The 20,224-nt window shown below is 40.5% G+C and overlaps 1 protein-coding gene across 2 annotated transcripts in view; it reads right to left on the bottom strand.

The window, feature by feature from the left end:
* LOC110490016 (cadherin-10) overlaps nucleotides 1-18,369 on the bottom strand; it is a 48,890-nt gene extending 30,521 nt beyond the window's left edge. The window contains exons 1-2 of one of the 2 annotated variants that reach the window (XM_021563092.2): nucleotides 18,017-18,369; nucleotides 9,150-9,502 (exon numbers count right to left, since the gene is read on the bottom strand). In XM_021563092.2, coding sequence (XP_021418767.2) covers nucleotides 9,150-9,365 — 216 coding nt within the window. In that variant the 5' untranslated portion in view covers nucleotides 9,366-9,502; nucleotides 18,017-18,369. Of the gene's footprint in view, nucleotides 1-4,449; nucleotides 4,553-9,149; nucleotides 9,503-18,016 lie in introns of those variants that run through there. The other variant, XM_036944303.1, reaches the window with a different exon arrangement.
* Between the last annotated feature and the right edge of the window lie 1,855 nt (nucleotides 18,370-20,224).

Here is a 20,224-nt window from a genome sequence, read left to right as displayed (position 1 = left end):
ATTATAAGTAAGGCTTGGTGGTTCTCTTTTCTAAAGTTCTTGTTGCACAAAATGAGCCTTTGACAGAGGAGCATGTTGATGACTTAAATCCCCTTGCACAAGCACAGAGGAATAGCCAGTAAAGTAGCAAAATCATTGGCAATTCTTGTCAGGTCTGTAGTGAGCATTGCTTAGTGCTGCAGAGGGGAGATAGGAAAAAAGAGCCCCGAAAGGATACAGAATAATTATGCTCTCTCTCTCTCTCTCTCTCTCTCTCTCTCTCTCCCTTTCTCTCTCCACTAATGTTGGTTTGAACATCTGTGATAATAAATACTGTAAGTATTGATAATAAACAGGTTCATAATACAGTCACTTGCTTATATTAGAAAGGACAACATTCCAATGCACTATTTTTCCATGGATTGTTTACTCATCCAAACATCATCCACCTCAACATACAGTTCCAGTCAAAAGTTTGGGTTTTTCTTTATTTGTACTATGTTCTACATTGGAGAATAATAGTGATGACATGAAAACTATGAAATAACACATGGAATCATGTAGTAACCAAAAAAGTATGAAGCAAATCAAAATACATGTTATATTTGAGATTCTTCAGTGTAGCCACCCTTTGCCTTGATGACAACTTTGCACACGCTTGGCATTCTCTAAACCAGCTTTATGAGGTAGTCACCTGGAATGCATTTAAATTAATATGTGGGCCTTCTTAAAAGTTAAGGAGGCATGTATAAGTAAAAAAGGCACATTTTATCATGTTTTTCATTAAAAAAAGGTTTGTGATACAAATATAAAAACATATTAAACATCCTTTCTCTCAATGAAGTTACAATGTCAGAATTGCCAGAACAATCTGAGATACCCCAAATATTTTCCACTCCAGCTGGAGTGCTGGAAAGCCCTTAGTCATTAATCTATGCTGAACAAAAATATAAACGCATGAGCTGAAATAAAAGCATTTTTCATGAGCTGAAATAAAAGATCCCAGAAATGTCCCATACACACAAAGTTAATTTCTTTCAAATGTTATGCTCAAAATTGCTTACCTGTTAGTGAGCATTTCTCATTTGCCAAGATAATCCATCCACATGACAGGTGTGGCATATCAAGAAAATGATTAAACCGCATGATCTTTACACAGGTACACCTTGTGCCAGGGACAATAAAATGTCACTCTAAAATGTGCAGTTTTGTAACACAACACAATGACACAGATGTCTCAAGTTTTAAGGGAGTGTACAATTGTCATGCTGACTGCAGGAATATCCACAAGAGAATTGAATGTTGATTTTTCTACCGTAAGCCACCTCTAACATTGTTTTAGAGAATTTAGCAGTTTGTCCAACCGGCCTCACAACCTCAGAACACGTGCAACCACGCCAGCCCAGGACCTCCACATCCAGCTTCTTCCCTTGTGGGATGGTCTGAGACAAGCCACCCAGACAGCTGATGAAACCGTGGGTTTGCACAACCGTAGAATTCCTAAACAAACTGTACGAAACCATCTCAGGGAAGCTCATCTGTGTGCTCGTCGTACTCACAAGGGTCTTCACCTGATTGCAGTTCGGCATTGTAACCGACTTCAGTGGGTAAATGATCATCTTCGATAGCCACTGACACACTGGATAAGTGTTCTCTTCAAGTATGAATCCCAGTTTCAACTGTACCGTCGTGTGATTGGTTTGCTGATGTCAGCGTTGTAAACAAGTGCCCATGGTGGCAGTGGGGTTATGGTATGGGCAGGCATAAGCTACAGACAATAAACACAATTGCATTTTATCGATGGCAATTTGAATGCACAGAGATACCGTGTCAAGATCCTGATGCCCATTGTCGTGTTATTCATCCGCAGCTTTCACCTCATGTTTTAGCATGCACAGCCCCATGTCGCAAGGATCTGTACACAATTCCTGGACGCTGAAAATGTCTCAGTTCGTTCATAGGCTGCATACTCACTAGACATGTCACCCATTGAGCATGTTTGGAATGCTCTGGACCGACCTGTACGACAGCGTGTTCCAGTTCCCGGCAAAATCCAGCAACTTCGCACATCCATTGAAGAGGAGTTGGACAACATACCACAGGTCACAATCAACAGCCTGATCAACTCTATGCAAAGGAGAGGTCAAGTTGCATGAGGTAAATGGTGGTCACACCAGATACGGACTGGTTTTCTGGTCCACGTCCCTATTGTTTATTTTAAGGTCTGTGACCAACAAATGCATATCTGTATTCCCAGTCATGTGAAATCCATAGATTATGGCCTAATGAATGTATTTCAGTTGACTGATTTACCGATAGGAACTGGAACTCAGTAAAATCTTTGAAATTGTTGCATGTTGCGTTTATATTTTTGTTTAGTGTATAATCTTGGACATAAACTCAAGTTGTTGTACTCGGGGATTATACACATTCAGTTGTGTTATTTCAGATTCTTCATTTTTTACTAGGAAGAGTAGAAACTGGATTCAGGAAGAAACTGTAGTGGGAACTGAAGACCGGCAGCATTTGATTACAGACACAAAGCATCACACACTACCACAAGGTTAAAGGGGTTTTCTTCACATGCATAGCTTGGATGGAACTGAAAGTGATGTGGGCCACTGCACCCCTACAGAAATAAACTCCAGACACAAAAGCTGTCTGATTACATTGCAAGTGTTCACACTTCATACTGAAAAAGTAGGCCTCCCTTGACGAGGGCTTGGCTTGTTAATAACCTCTCTAGGGTACGTGGGACGCTAGCGTCCCATCTGGCCAACATCCAGTGAGGTTGCAGAGCACCATATTCAATTACAGAAATGCTAATTATAAAAATTCAGAAAACAACAAATATTTTACATAGGTTTATAAATGAACTTCTTGTTAAACCAACCACAGTGTCATATTTACAAAATGTTTTACGGCGAAAGCATACCTAGCCCAGAACATACCTAGCCCAGAACACACCTAGCCCAGATAATAGCCCAGTTGACAAATTATTAAAAACAATAACCAGCCAAGCAGAAGCGTTACAAAACTCAGAAATAGAGATAACATTAATCCCTTACCTTTGATGATCTTCATATGGTGGCAATCAGAAGACAATAATTTACTCAATAAATGTTCCTTTTGTTCGATGAATTCTCTTTATATCCAAAAACGTTTTCTTCAGTAATCCACAGGCTCAAACTCAGTCAAAACAATCAGACAAAAAATCCAAATTGTATCTGTAAAGTTCATAGAAACATGTCAAACGATGTTTGTATTCAATCCTTAGGTTGTTTTTAGCCTAAATGATCTATAATATTTCAACCGGACAATAACGTTGTCAATATAAAAGGTAAACAAGAAATGCACATGCGCCTGAAAAAGCTCTGCGACACGTTAGGGTCCACTCATTTAGACTGGTCTTACTCCCTCATTTATAAGAATACAAGCCTGAAACGATTTCTAAAGACTGCTGACATCTAGTGGAAGGCATAGGAACTACAAATGGAGTCCTAAGTCAATGGATACTGTAATGGCATTGAAAACTACAAAACCAAAACAAAAACTACTTCCTGAATGGATTTTTCTCAGGTTTTCACCTGCTAAATCCGTTCTGTTATACTCACAGACTCTATTTTAACAGTTTACCAGTTATATGCATATCATATCTTCTTGGCCCGAGTAGCAGGCCGTTAAATCTGGGCATGCTTTTCATCCAAAATCCCGAATGCTGCCCCCTACCCTAGAGAGGTTAAATACTCTCACTCATTGGCAGTCTGCTAGTGGCAGTCTGAAATAGCTCGCTGAAGATCAGGTGATAGTGAATGAACAACTCCAAGAGGCACATGCAGTGGAGTTTTCTGACAAATACACACCTGGACCAATTTTCATTAAGTTTTGCAGAGTAGGAGTGCTGATTTAGGATCAGGGCATCCATGTTCATGTAATCATTAATAACTGATCATAGATTAGCACTACCCTGGGACATTCAAACTGTAAAGTTCACCTAAAAGAGAAGCCATTTCAGCATCATGAACAGTTTAAATCACTACAGCACAATATTTTATATGATGTACATCTATGATGAGCCCTAAACGTCTGAGATGTGTATTGAGACTGTCTACACCATGATAAGATACCAGATTGATCCAGTGTGTCGGTAAACCTGCTCCTAAAATGTACCAATATTGTTCTGGTAAATCACAATAGTACAATGACAGCTGAAGAAACGAGTTCTCAACAAACCGAAACAATAACATCATTATTTATCTTCCCACATTTAAAGATTTTATTTTGTTTTATTATTTTGATTAGACAAACTCAACTGAGAGGAACACTGGTGTCTCTTCATTATGGAGACAATGCAGTCTAACTTACTAGCCTATCTATAGCTATATACAGTATTTAGCTGGTAGCCTATTTATATTACACATTGGAACTCAGACTCCACAGGTTTTTCCGTCTAATTACTCATAGGCTTACCAGTGTTCACAGAAGTGGGGTCGCTCTCATGAGTGCCGCTGGGTCTTAGTTTTCTGGGAGAGAAGGAGCAGGAGAAAGTGGGCTGACACTCTCACTGGAACTGTCACTATTCTTGAGGGGAGTAAGAAGAAGAGGAGCAAGGCCACTGTCATTGCCAGTCCCGGGCAGTGATGTCTCTGTCAGGAATGGGAGGTTGCTAGTGGTAGCTGCTACATAAGTAGGCCTACTAGCTTCTACCTGCAATGGTGTTTTGACAGTCGAGGACGAGGTGGTAGATTTGCTGATTTGGATATCTTCTGTAATTGGCACTAGCTTGATCAGATAAAGTATTTTTGCTGCATTTTCATGCACCACTTGGTCTTGCCTTTTGTTTGTCCATCTTTAAAATCTCTTTGGGATAGGGGGCAGCATTTTCCCTTTTGGATAAATAGCGTGCCCAATTTCAACTTCCTGCTACTCATGCCAAGAATATAAGATATGCATATTAGTAGTAGATTTGGATAGAAAACACTCTGCAGTTTCTAAAACTGTTTGAATCATGTCTGTGAGTATAACAGAACTTATGTAGCAGGCAAAACCGCATTCAGATTTTTTTTTTATTGAGGTCACTGTCTATTCAATGATTATTCCGTGGGAAACCAGATTTCTAAGGCACTTGTTTGCAGTACCTACCGCTTCCACTGGATGTCACCAGTCTTTCGAAATTGGTTGAGGTTATTCCTTTGTGTAATGAAGAAGTACTGCCATCTTGAATTTGTGTCATTGGAAGTGTATATTTTGAGAAGGCGCATGACTAGAAAAGTAGCGTGAGTTTGTTGTCTTCCTGTATTGAACACAGATTGTCCCGTCTACAATTTGATCGATTAATAACGTTTAAAAATACCTAACGTTGTATTACAAAAGTAATTTGAAATGTTTTGGCAAAGTTTACAGGTAACTTTTGAGATATTTTGTAGTGACGTTGCGCAAATTGGAAGCTGTTTTTTTCTGGATCAAACGCCCCAAATAAATTGACATTTTGGATATACAGTGCCTTGCGAAAGTATTCGGCCCCCTTGAACTTTGCGACCTTTTGCCACATTTCAGGCTTCAAACATAAAGATATAAAACTGTATTTTTTTGTGAAGAATCAACAACAAGTGGGACACAATCATGAAGTGGAACGACATTTATTGGATATTTCAAACTTTTTTAACAAATCAAAAACTGAAAAATTGGGCGTGCAAAATTTTTCAACCCCTTTACTTTCAGTGCAGCAAACTCTCTCCAGAAGTTCAGTGAGGATCTCTGAATGATCCAATGTTGACCTAAATGACTAATGATGAAAAATAAAATCATCCTGTGTGTAATCAAGTCTCCGTATGAATGCACCTGCACTGTGATAGTCTCAGAGGTCCGTTAAAAGCGCAGAGAGCATCATGAAGAACAAGGAACACACCAGGCAGGTCCGAGATACTGTTGTGAAGAAGTTTAAAGCCGTATTTGGATACAAAAAGATTTCCCAAGCTTTAAACATTCAAAGGAGCACTGTGCAAGCGATAATATTGAAATGGAAGTAGTATCAGACCACTGCAAATCTACCAAGACCTGGCCGTCCCTCTAAACTTTCAGCTCATACAAGGAGAAGACTGATCAGAGATGCAGCCAAGAGGCCCATGATCACTCTGGATGAACTGCAGAGATCTACAGCTGAAGTGGGAGACTCTGTCCATAGGACAACAATCAGTCGTATATTGCACAAATCTGGCCTTTATGGAAGAGTGGCAAGAAGAAAGCCATTTCTTAAAGATATCCATAAAAAGTGTTGTTTAAAGTTTGCCACAAGCCACCTGGGAGAAACACCAAACATGTGGAAGAAGGTGCTCTGGTCAGATGAAACCAAAATTGAACTTTTTGGCAACAATGCAAAACGTTATGTTTGGCGTAAAAGCAACACAGCTCATCACCCTGAACACACCATCCCCACTGTCAAACATGGTGATGGCAGCATCATGGTTTGGGCCTGCTTTTCTTCAGCAGGGACAGGCAAGATGGTTAAAATTGATGGGAAGATGGATGGAGCCAAATACAGGACCATTCTGGAAGAAAACCTGATGGAGTCTGCAAAAGACCTGAGACTGGGACGGAGATTTGTCTTCCAACAAGACAATGATCCAAAACATAAAGCAAAATCTACAATGGAATGGTTCAAAAATAAACATATCCAGGTGTTAGAATGGCCAAGTCAAAGTCCAGACCTGAATCCAATCGAGAATCTGTGGAAAGAACTGAAAACTGCTGTTCACAAATGCTCTCCATCCAACCTCACTGAGCTCGAGCTGTTTTGCAAGGAGGAATGGGAAAAAAATTCAGTCTCTCGATGTGCAAAACTGATAGAGACATACCCCAAGCGACTTACAGCTGTAATCGCAGCAAAAGGTGGCGCTACAAAGTATTAACTTAAGGGGGCTGAATAATTTTTCAGTTTTTGATTTGTTACATTTTTTTGAAATATCCAATAAATGTCGTTCCACTTCATGATTGTGTCCCACTTGTTATTGATTCTTCACAAACAAATACAGTTTTATATCTTTATGTTTGAAGCCTGAAATGTGGCAAAAGGTCGCAAAGTTCAAGGGGGCCGAATAGTTTCGCAAGGCACTGTATATCGACAGAATTAATCGAAAAAAAGGATCATTTGTGATGTTTATGGGACATATTGGAGTGCCAACAAAAGAAGCTCTTCAAAGGTAAGGCATGATTTATATTTTATTTCTGTGTTTAGTGTGGTGCCTGCAGGGTTGAAATATGCTATGCTCTCTTTGTTTACTGTTGTGCTATCATCAGATAATAGCATCTTATGCTTTCGCAGAAAAACCTTTTTGAAATCTGACATGTTGGCTGGATTCACAACAAGTGTAGCTTTAATTTGGTATCTTACATGTGTGATTTAATGCATTTTCCCTGGCAATTGGTCAAGTGGGACGCGACTGTCCCGCCTTTCCCAGAGAGGTTTTAACAATGAACTCACTCTCCGACCTTATTCACAGAACTTTTTTTAAAAACTTGATAGCCAATTATGTGAGGAGGCTAAGGCGGTCTGCCGTTGGCGCAGCTGAGAAATTGGCTAATTGGATGCATTAAACTATATTGTACCCATGTATATTGGACAAAACAAACAGTTTGCTTGCTACATATGGACATTTAAAAGGAGGGTTACTGTCAAAGTTATTTTATACAAAATTATATTACAATTTAGACAGTGTTGGTGGGTCCCCCCTCCTTGTAGGGGGCTGAGGGGGTTTCCGCTACACCAGTGGAGAGGAGGAAGATACTGTAGTTGTATGTGGGTTTAGGGAGAGGGTTGGTGGATGGGGGACTTGATTGGATGTGAAATAAATAAATCCTCCCACAGTGCACTGAAATATGGCTTGGTCCTGGGCCTTTAAGTGCCTGTCTATCGGCCCTGGCTTTTCACCACATTTTCATCACAGAAACCAACTCCAGAGTGAAGCTGATGGAATTAGAGGTCGTGATCACTATTCACTTCCCCAGTAAAGCCAGCATGTGGGCTTTGTTTTTTCACCAACTTTATTCATTGAGACCTCATGTCATTCTGACAGTTTAATTGTGAATGATTTTGGACACTGAGTGAGTCAAGAGCCAGCACATGTGATTGTTGTCATGCAAAGAAACTTGCCAGTGTGCCAGCCAAAGATCATCGGAGTCAGAAAGAAAGCCAAAATTATGTGAAGTGAAATTTCATTGGCCTGACTTGATTGATTCATTATTTTTCTCTCCATTACCCACTTTCCCTTCTTCCCTCTTCTCTCCATCTTTGTCTTCTTGTTGTTCCCCTGTCTCCAACCCGTCAGGATGATGCTATCTGCCAAACTGGTAGTCATATCCTCATACTCCACCCTGTACCGTGACACTTGTTTACTCCTGAGGATGAGGCAGGTGATGAAAGCCAGCTTCCTCTGAGAAAATTGGCTGTCGACAGTCACCTCGTTCCCCTCCCTCAGGATGATAACTGTAACGTTGTCTCTAACACTGCGACTAGCTGTCTCTGTGTTAGCACTAACACTGGTGGCTTGACACGTCACTCCTTTGATCTAAAGTGGGGGGTTATAGCTCTGAGAAATATTTCCACTTTTATGCGTTCTTATCTGGTCCCTGACTGGCTAACACAAGCCTCTGTCAGTTGAAGAGCTGTGTCATCATGACAGTGGAGGCTCTTAGGCCCTTGGCGATGTGAGGGACTGGGTCAGTTATTTTGTTTAGCCGTTATGTCTGCCTCATGACTTGATTTGGTTAAGTTGTCTGTCGAATATGGAACATCTATTCCTCCTCCATGTGTCATGTTAAATCGCTAATTTGAGTGACGATTCCTAATTTTTTTACTCATTTATATCCACCTTTGTTGTTTTTGAGTTGTTCTGTGAATGAGGGAAGATGGCTGGAATTAGTTGCCTGTTGCTTGGATATAGATGCCCATTCCCTTCACCTATGATCATTGGCCTAACAAGCTAGTACTTACATTAAGGGAGTTCTCATTTGGTGCACTCCTCTCTATTTATGGATACATTTTCTGAAACTATTGAAAGTTATGTCAAGTACAACAGGAACAGTCCTTTTGATTGAGTGCACTTTGCCATAATCGACCACCTCAAGGCAGCATACAAAGAATGTCCCATAAAAATGGTGCACAAAACCCTTACCTTGCCAACATACTGGTTGTCATTCCCTGTGTACTCCTCCAGAAGAAAGAATTGATTCCACATCCATCCTCGTTTGGAGCGCTGGAGTATCCTTCCATCATCCTTCTCTTGTGATGTTCCCAAGAGATTCACAGTATTTCCAGGTGCCACAGGCAGGGCATTGATTGGCTGCAGGATGGAGAGCATCAGTAGACCCAGGAAGTGATTGGTTATCATGGTATCCAATCACACGGGGAAATAGTTATGTATGACTAATGAGTTATGGTAATGGACTTCTGGTAGGATGCACGCTGGAATGAAATGTAACCAAATCAGGCATTGTAGTCTTCTTCCCTTTGATCCCTTATTGATCCCTGTGAAGAAGAAGAACATGGATAAATTAGAGAGATAACACAAGCAGGATATTGACTTGAGGCAGTCATATTGGGTTTCAATATCCCCCCAATGGTCATATTGTCTGATTGTGTCTAATACAGATGTAGGATCTTAATTTGATCACCCATTGCAGGATAACTTTTGCATGAAATAAAACATGTGTAGTGCATTTGAGGTTTTATCAAGACTTCTGAAGTTTGTAATTGCCCATTTGAAATGACAGACTTCCAAACATGTACATTAATTATTATAATCCCAATAATAATTCACATTAGTTGTTGCAGGATAATTTTCCTGCTCTAGCAAACTGGCTCATATTAAGATATTTTATCTGTATCAAGAGATAATTGGTTTCAAAGCTCTTTAGTGTTGCCAGTGTTGTACATTGCTACTGCTTAATCTTCCTAGAGAAAAAAACAGGCAACATAAACATGTCACCCCCCCCAACCCTTGGGTCAATTGAGATTGCGTGTGACTAACACATTTTTGTTAATTACTATAGCTCCCGCCTTGGCCCAATCAGTGTAATTTTGTAAATGCCAGATCTCTATAGCAATGATGAGCATTCAACCAAACTTCGTCAAAATCGGGCCGGTGCCATCTGAAATATTGCGTGTGACTAATGTACGAACGGACAGACAGATGGAGACAGATCCTCAGTTCCCTGCCCAATTTCATCGTGGGGGACAATTATGAATTATATGGAATTAGAAACTTCCTTAAATGCATTCATTAATTATCTTGGGCTATATAAAATCCATTTTGCATTTGTCCAGCATTACGAAATTTAAGTTCAGCTAAAGGCAATGCTCCCGCATTGGCAGAGACTGCTTTCAAGGTAAACACTGCATATGTTGGCCCAATCAGAAATTACCTTTAAATGTCTATAGTGTAATCTGTAATGCTTCAGCGATACAGATTGAATAGAGCTTTTAGTAAAGGAATTCTAGCTCCAATCGGCATCTCAAAGAGTCATACATTTTACCTAGGATTAGCTTAAACTAGCTTAAACTTGCTGGTAGCCAAACTTGTAGCAGATTTGATCAATTTGATTTGTAGATTTGATTGGTACTAGAGTAATACAGTAAGGTAAATAATGCAGTCCAGAATAATATTTACCTGCAAGGCGTGCAGGTCCAATTATTTGCCATAAACTGTCACGCCCTGATCTGTTCCACCTGTCCTGTGCTTGTCTCCACCTCCTCCAGGTGTCGCCCATCTTCCCCACTTATCCTCTGGGTATTTATACCTGTGTTTTCTGTATGTCTGGGCCAGTTCGTCTTTTTTGTTCAAGTCAACCAGCAATTGTCTCTGTTCCTATTTTTCCACAGTCTCCCTTTTTCACAAAGTCTGCACTTGGGTCTTACCTTGATTCCTGATATAAACATAAGTACCAATGCTTGGTAAATAGTGCATAAACAATTGTAAAGGATGAATTACAAGAGTAATTTGTTTTTGGTTACAGTCAAGGATATGTTTTGTATTATTCTACAAAGGCCTACTGCAACACGTTGCCTGGCCTATTTTAATTTCCCTTACAATAAAACATTAAAATGTAATACATTGATCGATTGTTTTTGCAGATTTGATTAGTAATAGAGTAGTAGTAAGTAATACAGTATAGTAACAGCTATTTTCTGGTTTCATCATTAGTTTTATTTTGCTAGCCAGTTGTGAAATGAAACAATAGGTATTGACAAAGTGAATTATAAAACCGCCATGAAATTGAAGGAAGTTAGCTAGCTTGCTAGATACTTAGCTAGCTAGCTAGCTAACTCAACCACAGTTTTCCTAGCCTGGTTCAAGTTCAACTTAAGCTAGCCATCTTCCTGTTAATTGATACATGGTGACTGACCACTGACAAAGCTATATCTACTGGGCTTGCTGGCAGCCAAACCTTGGCTTCTAAAGGTAGCCATTGTATTATTGACTCCATGGCACGCGCTATGTAGACAGTGGGTTGTTTAGCAACAAAACCAATGAGTGTGCAACCATGTAGCAAAGAGGCTGGGTTGGCTTAGAATCAAAGGATTGTTGACAACATGTAAACTATATTTCCTCTCCAAATCTTTATTGAAATAATAAATACATTTGCACAATGAGCACTTGTTCTCTTTCAAGCACATTGTTAATTTTAGCCATACTGTATAATCATAGACGTGACAAGAGTCAAAACACCTCAAAACAAGAAAGACATGGTATCATAACAAGAGACAATGAGCCACCTGCGAATCCCCACATGGCAGCTTCTTGTCATTGTTGTTAGCTGTCTGGCCACCCAGAATCATGAAAAATACAGACCTCTGCCCCCTCGAAGCACACACATCGTCTTTGTGACGTTATCAGCTAACCAGTCTGTAGTGCCTAGATGAAGCAGAATCCCCACCAGGGCCAGCCTTGATAGGTAATTTGCGGATGCATGCATAATTTATGGACTTTGGAAAGTTAATCCTAATAAATCTTGTCCTCCTTTTATAAAAAGAGCCCATTTAGTGTGAAGCTGGTGGAAAGGCCATAGTACCAGCGCCATCCTGACAAGCATTCATTGTGTAACTCACGAGGGGCCTTGAACAAGCAAGGACCATATTAGATCATTTCTCTGCTTTTGTTCAACAATCAATAAAAAAAATGAAAAAACAAAGGACCTTGTTTGTAGCCAAATTAGTAAGGTTCCATTGATGAAATTGAAGCACCGCCACATGTAAATGCATGTTATCCCATGAATGCAAATCAAATAATTCAGCTAATGAGATCTCAAAATAAAACATTATTCATTCCATCAGTCTTAAAGAGCACTGTGGAATGTAATTCATGTCATTAAGGCTAATGCCTACACTGAATCAAACCATGACTCTCAAACAGACAGGTTATGACTTATATCCAAATGTTAAAAGGTTAGGACAGCGACAGAGAGAGACAGTTGTGATTGGGAATACTGGTATGGTCTCAGCTGTCATCCAAGGTCAAGCCTTCAAAACATAAAGTGTAACTAAACCATTAAAGTTCATTTTCAGTCTGCCAGACCTCGGTCCAGCAGTTTCCCAGATGTTTAACCTTGTTAAAGTACAAGAACAATCACTAATTTAATAAAAATGTGCACTACGTGAGGACAAAGTAATGATTTTCACAAAACATACAGTACGCTTAACAACATGTACTGGATGAACCAAGAAAATGTGATATCAACTGTAGGTGTCGCTGTCCCTACCAACAGATAGAAGATACAGAATGAAGCCACGCTGATTGGGGGAAGTCGTGGGGTGCCAGTAAGCCATAAGCTGATGATGATGTGCTGTTATCACTTCACTACGTGTCCAGGCTTTGCCATGAGTATGACAGGCGGCATGGCAGGCGCAGAACCCCGGAAATCGGGAAACATTGGCTGGCAATTAATTTGGTCTGATTCCTGTGATTGCATTTTCTAATTATCATTCAAGGCTGTCCTTGAGTTTTAATAGCATTCTGGATATTAATCTTTGATGCACCATGTCTATTAAGCATTAGGCCAGTGTGTCTTTTTAAAATTCCTCCACACCCTGAGCAGAGCGTACTGACTCGATTTCTTGACCAGATGCTATAACTCCTCTCACTGAATCATCTTGGTTTGATTAGTCAATTAAATGCCTACAGTATATTAAAAATGTTGTTTATGATTATATTAGGTGGTAGGAAGCTTGAGAGGCTTGGCATGCAAACAGACAGAGATGCATGAAACAACAAATCATTAAATATGCTCTTAAAATTTAAGTCTTTAAATAGAGCGTTTGGCAATTTATGGTTGTCCATTCTGGCAAAAGCTAGTGGAATAAACACTATTTCTATGAAGGCTTATATGGTTATCAACCATTTATCTGTCCTTTGAATATGACTTTTAAGAACACACACAGTGTTGAATAAGTTGGGAGTGTTTAGACTCCTAACAGAAACGGTCAGTGGAATTGCTCTCGCCCTTTATACTGTAGGAGTATTCTGGGTGCATTTCTCTTGAGATTCAAAACCTATCTGCAACAGCAGCCTTAATATGGAATAAATAACCACCCTGAGACCAGCTAAGACCATTCCATTTAGCAATACAGTGCAGATTGCTCCCTAAGCATCCCTTATAATGGAGTGTATGTATATATATATAAATATATATATATATATATATATATATATATATATATATATATATATATATATATATATATACACACACACACAGTGGGGCGAACAAGTATTTGATACACTGCCGATTTTGCAGGTTTTCCTACTTACAAAGCATGTAGAGGTCTATAATTTTTATCATAGGTACACTTCAACTGTGAGAGACGGAATCTAAAACAAAAATCCAGAAAATCACATTGTATGATTTTTAAGTAATTCATTTGCATTTTATTGCATGACATAAGTATTTGATCACCTACCAACCAGTAAGAATTCCGGCTCCCACAGACCTGTTAGTTTTTCTTTAAGAAGCCCTCCTGTTCTCCACTCAATACCTGTATTAACTGCACCTGTTTGAACTCGTTACCTGTATAAAAGACACCTGTCCACACACTCAATCAAACAGACTCCAACCTCTCCACAATGGCCAAGACCAGAGAGCTGTGGAAGGACATCATTGATACAATTGTAGACCTGCACAAGGCTGGTATGGGCTACAGGACAATAGGCAAGCAGCTTAGTGAGAAGTTCAATATGACGGTCAATCACCCTCGGTCTGGGGCTCCATGCAAGATCTCACCTTGTGGGGCATCAATGATCATGAGGAAGGGGAGGGATCAGCCCAGAACTACACGGCAGGACCTGGTCAATGACCTGAAGAGAGCTGGGACCACAGTCTCAAAGAAAACCATTAGTAACACACTACGCCGTCATGGATTAAAATCCTGCAGCGCACGCAATGTCCCCCTGCTCAAGCCAGCGCATGTCCAGGCCCGTCTGAAGTTTGCCAATGACCATCTGGATGATCCAGCGGAGGAATGGGAGAAGATCATGTGGTCTGATGAGACAAAAATAGAGATTTTTGGTCTATACTCCACTCGCCGTGTTTGGAGGAAGAAGAAGGATGAGTACAACCCCAAGAACACCATCCCAACCGTGAGGCATGGAGGTGGAAACATCATTCTTTGGGGATGCTTTTCTGCAAAGGGGATAGGACGACTGCACCTTATTGAGGGGAGGATGGATGGGGCCATGTATCGCGTGATCTTGGCCAACAACCTCCTTCCCTCAGTAAGAGCATTGAAGATAGGTCGTGGCTGGGTATTCCAGCATGACAACGACCCAAAACACTCAGCCAGGGTAACTAAGGAGTGGCTCCGTAAGAAGCATCTCAAGGTCCTGGAGTGGCCTAGCCAGTCTCCAGACCTGAACCCAACAGAACATTTTTGGAGGGAGCTGAAAGTCCATATTGCCCAGCGACAGCCCCGAAACCTTAAGGATCTGGAGAAGGTCTGTATGGATTAGTGGGCCAAAATCCCTGATGCAGTGTGTGCAAACCTGGTCAAGAACTACAGGAAACGCATGATCTCTGTAATTGCAAACAAAGGTTCCTTTACCAAATATTAAGTTCTGCTTTTCTGATGTATCAAATACTTATGTCATGCATTAAAATGCAAATTAATTACTTAAAAATCATACAATGTGATTTTCTGGATTTTTGTTTTAGATTCCGTCTCTCTAAATGCTTTGTAAGTAGGATAACCTGCAAAATTGGCAGTGTATCAAATACTTGTTCTCCCGACTGTATATATATATATATAGGCCACTGATGCCCACATACTCTTCTACAATAATCAAACTTCAGTCGCACACACAAATCTTGCTCTGCAATCAGCAAACTTTTACAGACAACCAGTGGTCCACGTCCCACAGTTTGAGAATGTCTTATTTATGTTACATTCTACCAAAATATGACCAAATCCATCATGGGCTATATTTTGTTCATGTGATGTCCCTGTGGATAGACCTATCTTAACAAGACGGAGCGATGGTTTGAATACGTATTTGCCAAAAACAATTTGTGGTTCTTCTTTTAACAAAACTGTGCACTTGAGATTAAGGCAGTTGTGGTGCAATGGGGTCAAGGACTATAAATGCCTGTTTTGTGATTGACAGACTGAGTGGCTTTAGCTACTGATTGCACACTGACAGACTACACAATTGACAGACCACCACAGAGCCTAAGTGCTACTACAGTAGGGGTGGTGATGCAGCTGTGAAAAAGCGGCAGACTTGAAAAACGTGTCCACTTGGTGGAGCCCTAGACCTTTCCAACATCGCAAGCATCCTGGCTGCCTGCTGCAGTCTCTGGCAAGGCTTGACAACTCTTTACAGAACCTGCTGCAATTTTGAAATGCAGTTTTGAAATGCTGTCTTCACTTTGTACCTTGAAAACTGGTCCAAAAGGAGGTCGAACTATACAATGTGTGAGGCCATGAACAGACAAAATCCTTTCAATTGCATAAATTGTCACTTAGAGTTAGTGGTGTGATTTTGATGCACTAAAACTGAACGGAAAGCTTACAATTTCATTCACAATTTATTTTGCTGTCCATGTCAGTTCATTGATTATATTTTGTATTATGTGTTTTAGATGAGCCCTACTACACAAAATTAACTTTGTTGCCTGATCCAAGCATTTTATAACAATGACAACCCTTCTGATCAGCATGTGATTTTTTTTCCAGATTTTCCTATATATATCCAACATGATCATTTAGAGTTCGGTCTGTCATGTTTCAATTTGAGCCTGTTGAAAGCTTTGGTTGAGTATTTGGGAGAGAGAGAGAGAGAGAACCATGCAGTGTCTGTGTGGGAGGGATACAGGGTTTTGCTATTATTCATTCGAACGCTGAAAGGCCAGTACATATCTGACAATAATAATTCATAAAAATGTTAGTGGTTAATTTGTGTTAAACAATAATGGCATTACCCAAATGACCCAGTACAAACTGCACCCTTATAAATCACGTGTGACTATAAGGCAGTCTCTACCAAGCCCCATAGCACACAACAGCAGATAGGGAGAGGAAGAAAGATGAGAGAGAGAAAGAGACAGAGGGATGCAGAGATGCAGAGAAAGATAGAGACATGGGGATGGAGAGAGAGAGAGGGACAGAGAGATTAGTTCTGTGCTGTAGGGTATATAGAACATAAACATCCTAACATACTCATTGCCCCTATTATTGCAGTGCTCAAAACCCCACAATGAACTCTTTCACCCTTCCATGCATCTGAGCTGAGATAGGAGCAGTAGTGTAGTGCCTCACCGTCAAACCTGTTCACACTTAACTACATGTACGGTTTTGCCATTGCTACCACACACACACAAATCACTCTTGTAGCTGACATAAAAGTCTGAATATGATTTAGCTTATTGGAAGCATGTGAGGCCGGTCATGAAACATTTCATCAGAGTGATACACTGGAGGAATCTGTAAATCTGTCCTATGAGCTAGCGCAATGCTAGTCCTATTTTGTTTAGGAAGTCTCTAAATTTACAGGTAACTGCCGAAAATAATGAAACTTGAGTAAATGAGGGATACGTATAATTCAAAGTATATTGAAGTAGGTGCTTTCACACGTGTGGTTCCAGAGTTAATTAAGTAATTAACATCCCATCATGCTTAGGGTCATGTATAAAAATTCCCAGTTGCCCATTGTTTTGGCTACCATGGTTAGAAGAAGAGATCTCAATAGGTGTCTCAAAGGAGCATGGGGGTTTAAAGTGTGTGTGTGTATGTGCGCACACACACGTCAGTCAGTCACCAGAACTCAACCCAATTAAACACTTATGGGAGATTCTGGACAGTGTTTTCCATCAACAAAACACCAAATGATTATTGTGGAAGAATGTTGTCGCATACCTCTCCAATAGAGTTCCAGAAACTTCTAGAATCTATGCCAAAGTGAGAAGCATTGAAGCTGTTCTGGTGGCTTGTGGTGGCCCAACGCCCTATTAAGACACGTTATGTTGCTGTTTCTTTTATTTTGGCAGTTACCTGTATGTAGCTGCTGCCCTTCAACATCCGTAATTCCACTGTACGAGCACTGTGCCAGTCCTAGTTTGTTTTCATAAAAAGTCTCTGCATTCATGAGCACTGTTCATCCTATTTTGTTTAAGAAAGTATCTGAATGCATTTACAGATTTTGATAGGAAATGTAAAACCTGTAGTGTATTTGAGGTTTAAAAAATGCTTCTAAAGTAATTTCCACTTTGTAATTTTCACTTTGAAATTTCAGGCTTGATTTTCTGTTCCAAAAAAATGTATCAACTCATGTATGAACCCCTACAAAAATGTGCATTAATCATAATCGAAATAATAATTCACATTTCCTGTCAAATTAAAATCCTACGTGTAGCTACTGCCCTTCATCAGGCACTTTTTTTTTTGAAGTTTCCTAAGACTGCAGAGATGGAGATGAGAGATTTGATATAACACCAGAGATTTGATATAAAAAATCCTACAACACAGAGAATAGAAAACAAAAAAACTGAACCTTACCTTTGTTATTCACAGCTAGTAGTATTGTCCATCTGTGTTTCTGAGTGTCATGGTACTGTCTCCCCACTCCTCGCGTAGCAGTGCTTAGCGGTGGCACTTATTCTATCTCCTCTTGGCTGCACTTACATCCAAGACTGAACAGTACTGCAAGCGCTAGTGTGTGTGTCAGTGTTTGTGTGAGCCTACTGCCTGCTTCCTCTGTCTCTCTCTATGCTCTTCTCCCTCTACCTCCCTCTCTTGCTCCACCTCCTGCCTCACATTTGATCTTCTTCCCCCACCCTCTTTCTATCCTCTCTCTTCCTGCCTCTCTCTCTTTTTTCTCTTTCCCTCTCTCCTTCTCTTTGTCCATCTATCGCTCTCTCTCTCTCTCTCTGACTCCCTCCCTCACCCTCTTTCTCTCTCGCTGCACCACTTCTCGCTGTGGATGTCAGGGAGGCTGAAGCAAAGGGGACTCTGCTTCTGATTGGCTGCCATTCTCAAGTTTGCGATGAAGAAAGAGAGGGCAAGGGAGAGAAAAAAAATGAAAGAAATGAAAAGGAAGCAGAGGGGAAAAGGATAAGGGAGAAAAGAGAGTGCCCTTACTCACAGTGAGAAGCAGCAGTTGACTAAAGCACCAGTGGAATTGAGGATGGGGGAGTTAAAGTTTATGCCTTTCGAGGGGGTCCACTATTGAATCACACATTCATATATGGCAACACAGATAGACAAAACATTTATCAAAAGGAAGTTTGTTTTGAACTGTCTGTCCTATATCTTAGTGATATAAGAAAGAAACTAAACTGCCTTCAGATGAGGCTTGTGGGCATCCTAGAGAAAAACAACCAACACATACTTGGTCAGTCTCACTTTTCAATGGATGGGTCATATTAGTGTATAGCCCAAACGGTTCAGATGCTAAAGAGGTTTTCGTGAGAAGACAGATTTTTGCAACATTCCACCGCAGATGTGGAAGGCCGTCATCGGCGGATGGGGTAGATTGAGACGCAGCCCATGCAAAAAAAAAAAAAAACTCTCGCTTTAACAAACAGCATTTGATGGGGATTTTTCATTATACTAATTAGATATCTGCTCAGGTGAGGACATCAAGCTTCACTCCGTTGATCTACATGTGTGAGTGGGATTTTTGGAGTAGCGGACACTTTTTGGTAACATGACATCCTCGCCGGTCACACTCCCATTCACAAGGGGACAATAGCAAAGATTAAATTTTTTTACATTTTTATTTGGTGAAAACAAGGTAGATTTGCCATCCCTTGCTACTAGTAATGAGCAGCTTGGCTAAAAACATAGCAAGTTAGCTAGCCTTTTTAGCTTCTATGTGAAATAATCAGATTTATAATGAAAAAAATATGCTGTGGCAAATATTCTTATTCTTTACAGGTGTAACTAAAATATTATCCCAGTTTGATATGCTGCTTGTAGTATATTTACGGTAGGACTCCTGGAAGGCACAGAATGAACTCCATATGACTGCAGGGAGAAAAGCAGCTCTGTAGAGAGGAGGCACCCGAGTCTAACCTAGGTTGTCCTGATCAGTCCAGCTCCTCTGTGATGTTTGATGTCTCAAGCTATCAGCCCTATCTAATATCCTTTCAATGACAGTAGAATGAAGGAGAGAAAGGCCATAACTTGTGAATCACCCTCTCAGGGGGGGGGGGGGTTGTTCTACAACTACATCTCCATTGCTCTCTCGTCTGCCTGGGTGGGTGACTTGGCCAACCGGACTGCAGTGAAATTGAGCGCGTGCGCTCAGGCAGTTAGTCCAGGCAGGCAGCACTCCGTCATGTCTTTTCATTATGTGCTTCATCTTGGATGCATATCAATATAGCTCTTCCACAATCCCCTGCCTTTTGAAAGTGATATAGCATTTTAATTCAGTTGAGGGAAATGGAGAGAGTTAATATATCACAAGGGTGTTTGATTCTGAGTACAGAGAAAAAGAGAGTAAGAGAGAATGAGCGAGAATGAGAGTGAGAGAGAGAGAGCGTGATAAAGCATCAAATGCCAATACACATACGTGTACCCTGAGCTGATAAACAATGTGATGGAGTACCTTTGAAATGCATGGTATGCCACTCAGGGTCTGCAATCTCAATGAATAATTTAAGGTAAGCAGCAGCTGTACCACTAGCCACCCTCATCCCACCGCAAGTTTTATCTCCCACTATCAGTGTGAATAGATGATTAACTTGAAGTCCCAAATTGCAC

Source organism: Oncorhynchus mykiss, chromosome 15 (assembly GCF_013265735.2).
Source record: "Oncorhynchus mykiss isolate Arlee chromosome 15, USDA_OmykA_1.1, whole genome shotgun sequence".
NCBI lineage: Eukaryota > Metazoa > Chordata > Actinopteri > Salmoniformes > Salmonidae > Oncorhynchus > Oncorhynchus mykiss.
Note: the sequence above shows the minus strand (reverse complement) of the source record. Positions and strands in the feature narration are given on the sequence as shown.